Here is a 6,869-nt window from a genome sequence, read left to right on the forward strand (position 1 = left end):
CAATTTTAAGGACCTCTTTTATTCATCATATTTATTCAAGATCCATTTTCTCTCGACTTTTAAATTTTTAATCAGATAAAATAAATAAAAATTAATTGTTTTGTAATCTGAAATCAGCGGAAACAGTGACTGGTGGACCCCAGAGCACAGCATCAGAAAGATAATTAAGAGAGTGAAGGAAATCTGAACTTTTCTTTTTCTTTTTTCTTTTTTCTCCTCTCATTTTTTTAAAAGGAAAAAAAAAATCAAGCATTTGGGGCCAAACTAAATTATACGGATTTTATTTTCTTTCCTTAACTGCTGTAACACAACAATTTAGGTGTCTTTGCTAATTATTTAACTTAAATTTATAGATATTATTTTTATTTCTAGTTTTTTAAAAAATATTTTTATTTTTAAAATTTGATTAAGAATTCAAAAAATCTACTTATGTAAATTATTCTAAAAAATTAGAAGAAAATATGTTTAATTTTCAAAAAATAAAAATAATTACCAAATAGGATATAAAAATGTAATTTATTGTGTGCAAAAAGACATAATTGGTTAGATTATAAAAAATAAATGCATCTCAAAATACACTCAATTATTTTTCTATAAAATATTATTTAATTATATTTATTCAATTTTAATCCATTTACTTTAGAATTTTCAGTTTAGTTATATATTTTTCAATAAAATTTTAAATTTGGTCTTATTATTAATTTGTTATCACTGTTTTCATAAACTAATTATTATCTATTAACATTTTCCCTATAAATTATATTTTTCATTAAACTTTTAAATTTGGTCTTATTATTAATTTGTTATCTTTATACACTAATTATTATCTATTAACATTTTGACTATAAATTATATTTTTCATTAAACTTTTAAATTTGATCTTATTATTAATTTGTTATCACTGTTTTCATAAACTAATTATTATTTATTAACATTTTTACTATAAATTGTGAAGGCATATTAACATATTATAACTTTTTGTATGAAAATTATTATTATTATTGAACTAATTTAAAATTGAGCAGTCTAAAGTAAAATGGTACCAAGTAAATAGAATTTAAAATTTTAAACAATGGAGAGAGAAGAGAAAAGGCAAACTTATTCATGAAATATGGTAATTGTTCATTAAAAAGTAAGTAAAAAAAATCGATTTAAGTCGATTTTTTTTCCACATCACGATTACAGAAAGCCGCCCGCCCTTAAAATCACACTATTATATAAAAACCCTATCCGCTTTATATTATATTAATTATATATATCGTATTAATTACTATATATATTTATTTATTAATTTTTCCGCTAAAACCCCTCTTTTCAAAAGCAGAGTTCTTCCCCTGTTTTTCTTCTTCTTCATCATCTTCAACATTACAACCAAAACCACTCACAGAGAAGATCAACTTCAACTTTCTTACTACTATTATATTCAAATCCCCAACCAAATTCTTCCACTAAGTCACCATCGAATTTCTTCCTCTTTCATCACGCCTTAGGGTTTCGAACGCTCAACAATTTCACTTTATCCAGCACCGGCCCACACAGCGACGAGAAATCATCGGTTCGCATGGTGTAGAATGTGCTCAAGAACATAATCCTCGTCCTCGTCGATTCCGCCGTGAATTTCAGCGCCGCCGGTTTCGATCCGCCGTTGCCTTTCGACTGGTACGGTACTTTCAGTGTGTTTTTCCCGGCGAAAGCTTCAACGACCATGGATCCTTCGCACGAGTTGCTTGCATCGCCGACGACGAACGAGAGGATGTAGGTTTTTCCGGGGATCGTACGAACAATCTGAGCTATTGCGCTTTCTTTTCCGGCGACTAACTCGACGGCGCGCTTCCCGCTGGGGACGGAGAAATGGTCGGAATCGATGTATTTGACGGCCTTGAGAGATTCAACCATCCAGCCGGGGATCGGAGAGTGGTCATCTTCAATGTTCGGTGGGACCAAAACTCCTGATGATGCGTTTGGGAAAACGTATGGGCCAATTTCGAAATCCCCATTCTTCACCAGATTATCTGTTGAATACAAAACGACGATTTCAAATCAAATCAATGGAAAATTCCAAGAATTATATTAATAGAACAGACGTATCGAAAAACAGGTTGGAAATGGAACAGAGCAATCAATGAACCAATATGCACATGGTTACAGAGACAATAAATTCAAGCAACTACTGAATTCCAGAAGGTATTAAATGCACTCGATTATCACACAACAAATTTGACATGTATTTTTCCATAAGAATATAATATTCCTAAAACAAATCCCTATTTCTTTACCAATCAAGCAATATTAAAAAAATCAAATGATCTGAAAAATCTGATCAATCCAAATTATTCGATTGAATTCTTTTAAAATAATCTAAATTAATTCGAATAAATCTAAATTTATAATTTATTATTAAATTTAAAGAGTGTGTTTTTTACTTATGATACAAATTATGTAAACATATATTTAATTCAATTTATTACCATACACCTTAAAATATTGCTCTGAAAATAATTAGATAAATTTTTGAGCTACTCAATTCGCATAAGGCTTGTACCATAACTCGAAAGTTAGAGATTTGATTGACCGATTCAAGGATTCAGCCATTAGTTTTCAGAACAGAAACTCACCATTGGAGGCCTTAGGAGGGTAGAGGGTTTTAATGGCAATGGCGTCGATGAGAGGGCCACAGGCAGGATCTTCCTCCTCGCCAGGGTTATGGATGAGAATAACGACCTCGTCGGAGGTGGCTTGGAAGGCCCAAGCGTATAAGTCCCAGCCATTACTGTTGTAAAGAGTTTGCATCGGCAGAACCCCCCAGTCGGGCGCTACAGAGATGTTGAGCCGCTCCTCTTGAGCGCAGGTTCGGGCGGCGCTGAAAGTGATCGAATAGTAAAGTCCTTTTACTACTTTGATCTTTTGTTTGATTGACGCTTCGTTTCCTAGCCGGACGGCGAACGCCCCCTCCGGCACCACCAGCAACATGTCGCCTTGTTTCTGCCCTGACTTTATGTACTCCACGAAGCCTGAAATTTCCCATTCCGGTATTGCATATGGTCCTTTTACCACCGTTCCGTTCATGTCCGACGCCTTCGGACCTCTCTCGAAATCCCCATTTGGCAAATACCCTAAAAAAATGAACAAAAAAGGCTCTGTTAAATTAACTACAAGAAAAAAGAAAAGTTACCCTGTAAAAATATCCCTAAATTTTGAATATTATTTCAATTATGTCTCTCCAAAAGTGTTCTTTTAACTTTTAAATTTTGAAATTTATTTTGAATTTTGAACTCTATTATAAAATATTGTATTAAAAAGGGTATAAATATCATTTACAATTATATATATAAGAGGAAGGTCCATCCTTAAGTTAAAATCATATTTGCAAATTAGTAATTAGGTATATCTTTCCATTTTTACACTCATATCAATTTTCATTTTATTTGAATAAAATAAAACTATTAAAGAGTATTTTTAAAACTAAAATTTTAAAATTTATCGAAAGAAAAAATAAATTAAATTCAAACGTTTTTTTTGAAAAAAATTCGTTGGAGTTGGAAATGGGAATTTGCATAATTTAATAATGAAGAAAAGAAAATAAGTTAAATTCAGCAATCATGTGGGGGATTTGGGGATTCCCAATTGCTCCCATCAGCCTATAAAGCGCCAGCGGAGCGGTGGGGCCCAATACTAAAATGAATCACAACCGTCCATAAGAACAAATTTTGTATATACAACTTTTACGTGTCGGTCTCGAATTGTAGATATTTCGCTATCACGTGACCGACTGGACTCCCAGCACGGTCGGATTGGTCGTTATCCATAGAAAGTAAATTTTACGCCCAAGGGAAAAACGAAAAAGGAAAAAAAGAACATTATTAATTTATACTCCGCATTTTCACTTTTGTTTTACTTAACGTATAGCATTAGCAAACGGGGGAATCAAATCTTTGGATTTTTTAAAAACCGCCTTTTAATTTTTTTAAAATTGCTTTAAAAGATTGTTTATCGTAGAAAGTAAAGAATTATATTTGCTCACCTACAAAGTAAATAGAACTAGGACTTCCTAATTTTAACAAATCTACTCAAATATTCTATTAAAAATACGTCACATCACGAGAAAAATGTTTTTATAAAAAGTAGGCAGCCCCGTTTAGGATTGAAAAAAAATAAAGTTATATTCAAAATTTAGTCTCGCGGTTTAAAGTATATTAGAATTTAATTATTATAATTTATAGTTGGATATAGCAACCATAAATACTCTTTAAGACCATTTAAATGGTTTCATCAAAGCAACTTTTTTCAAATTATAGAGATTAAATATATAATTTAATTTAAAAAAATACTTTGTGCAATATTGATGGCAACTATTCTTTTTCTAGCTACTTTAAAGTTAAATTAACAGCAAAAAAAATAAAATTTAAAAATAATATGCAATAAATTATGATGGGACAACTTAAGACTCTCTAATATGCAAGTTCCTTTTTCTACAGATGGGAATAAAAAAGGTTAAAATAAAAACCCTTTTACAAATATTTGTAGATTCAAATCATTTTAAAAATAGAAGGAACAAAAGCGCAATATTCCGGTGAGTGTGTGATCGGAGGCTAACGGGGGCAGTATGGAGGCTTACCGTCGACGAGGCTGAGAGCGGGATGGAAGGCGGCGGAGAGAAGCACCGACAAGAAGATGACGGCGGCGTTCTGCATTGTTGGAAGTTCTCTGTGGGAAGAGAGAGAGAGAGAGAGGAGATAGAGAGAGAGGGCGGAGAGATGCTGAGAGTGGAGGAGGGGGAGAGGGAGGTTATATGCATGGAAGGATACAAGGAAGCCCTTCGGGTTGGCGTAGAATTACGGAAATTGCCATTTATTAAATCTGAATCTCAGGAACTTGTCCTTTTCGTTTAAGTAAAATTAAGGCCAAATTCCAAGACGGTAGGGTTATAATTTCATTTATACCCACAAACTCATATAAAGGTAGAAATTCTCTAGGTTCCAGGTTGAATTTTTATCATTTAGTATAAGTTAAAGTTTTATTTCATCACTCTTTTATTTTTAGTTTTTGTTTTTAAAAATTAAGTTAGGAATATTATTTCTATCTTTAAATTTTTTATTTTTTCTTTATTATCTACCTTTTATTAATGGTTTAAAAAATCAAGCCAAATATTGAGAACTAAAAAAAGTAACTTTTATAAAATTATTTTTGTTTTTAGAATTTGGCTAAAAATTCAATCATTGTATTTAAGGAATGTGCAATTCATGATAAGAAACATAAATAAAATTTTCAAAAACTAAAAACAAAAAATGAAATGGTTAACAAACAGGATCTTGATATTTGGTTTGGTTTTAAAAAAATTAAGTCTACAAATACTCTTAATTACTTTAAATACATGTCTTTATATCTATTTTCTATCTATGTTTGAAAAAAAAAAGTTATTTTGAAAATTAAAAAAAATATATATTTTTTTAAATGGATAAGAATTCAACTATTAAAATTAAAATATCCAAATTATTGTAAAAAATGAGAGAAAATGAACTTAATTTTTAAAAATAAAAAAATGAAATGGTACCAAATGAAATCTTAAGAATCTAATTTCTACTACTACTATAAATTCGATTGTCTAATTTTAACATTAGCTTAAGTTTGATAGAACAATATTTATAATTAAAAAATTGAAAGTGGAATTCCAATTACCATGTTAGGTGAATTTTGTAAAGAAAAATACTTATGTGTATCTTGGGGAGCACCTCTATCTTTGTGCATCTCACTAAATTATCATATCATGATTTGACATATGGCAAACTATTCATATTTATTGTTTGAAATATTTTAATTATTTTTTTGTTTTGAGTGAGAGAAGAAAAAAACTTGGTTCATCTAATTATTATCTTTTTGTAAAATGGCCTAAAATTAAAAATAAATAAAAGGAAGAGAGAAGTGTTGGTGTCATTGGATGGGATGGAAATGGGACAAAAGCCTGTTGTTAATCACATGGTTTCCTCTGTCACCCTCTTAATAAATCCAATCACCCCCTCCAAATTTTCAATTTCACAGCCTTTTTTTTTTCTTATTTTAAAAAAAATCAAATTTAAAGTATTTTTGCAACTCTCCCCGATCAAATAGATTAAAATTGCCTTTACCATTGTGATGATTTCTTCAAATAAAACTTCTCAAATTTAGAAATTGAACTCGTTATTTATCATTTTCTTTCTTTACGACCCCGACTTCTCCACTTTATTCCTTATGCAACTCAACAGGTTGCTATAGGTACTATTTGTAACTATAATAATGCAAGTTACCCCCACTTAAATTAAGGGAGAATTTTCTAGTACATCTAATATGTTTACACACTAGAATTTGTCCTCTCATAACAAATTATTTAATATTGTAAATCCCCACATAGTTATTAGAATATCAAGTTGAAGTGATAGGCAATTAAGGAGTCGTCCCCCTATTGAGGTAAATATTGAAAAACAATTTCCTTAAACAAGCTATGAGCAAATTTATGTATAGTTCCGACAATTTTGATTCTTAATTGTGAATTCTATGAGATATTAATTATCATTTTAGATATTGATAATTCAATCTCCTATATCCATAATAATTGAGCTAAAAATCAAATTTAAATAAGTCTAGAAAAACGGAAACTTTTACAACAATTTTTTTGCTTTCGTTTCGTGAGTTAACAAATTTCTATATATATATTTTTTACAATATGTGGAGTGGAGAAATCGAACTTTTAACTTTAATATTGATAATACAAGTAATATGCCAATCGAAGCTCATTTTTATCAAATAAATTTCTATCACTTCTATGTTACATATTTATTTAATTATTGTTCAACTATGTAATTATTTAAACAATTTTTTAGTAACCGTTTTGATTT

General features: G+C 30.2%; 1 protein-coding gene across 1 annotated transcript; it reads right to left on the reverse strand.

Moving 5' to 3' along the window:
• Window positions 1-1,098: 1,098 nt before the first annotated feature.
• LOC120075807 lies at window positions 1,099-4,774 on the reverse strand. Its single transcript, XM_039029482.1, has 3 exons — window positions 4,616-4,774; window positions 2,616-3,113; window positions 1,099-2,012 (listed from the first exon to the last, which is right to left on the reverse strand). The coding sequence occupies exons 1-3, from the start codon at window positions 4,689-4,691 to the stop codon at window positions 1,480-1,482; spliced, it is 1,107 nt and encodes a 368-aa protein (XP_038885410.1). The 5' UTR covers window positions 4,692-4,774; the 3' UTR covers window positions 1,099-1,479.
• Between the last annotated feature and the right edge of the window lie 2,095 nt (window positions 4,775-6,869).

This window comes from Benincasa hispida, chromosome 4, assembly GCF_009727055.1.
Source record: "Benincasa hispida cultivar B227 chromosome 4, ASM972705v1, whole genome shotgun sequence".
NCBI lineage: Eukaryota > Viridiplantae > Streptophyta > Magnoliopsida > Cucurbitales > Cucurbitaceae > Benincasa > Benincasa hispida.

Coding starts and splice junctions, on each gene's coding strand:
- LOC120075807 (XM_039029482.1), bottom strand. CDS start 4,691: ATGCAGAACGCCGCCGTCATCTTCTTGTCGGTGCTTCTCTCCGCCGCC. Junction 3,114..4,615: donor CGCTCTCAGCCTCGTCGACG/GTAAGCCTCCAT, acceptor TCATTTTTTTAG/GGTATTTGCCAAATGGGGAT. Junction 2,013..2,615: donor CCCTCCTAAGGCCTCCAATG/GTGAGTTTCTGT, acceptor TGTATTCAACAG/ATAATCTGGTGAAGAATGGG.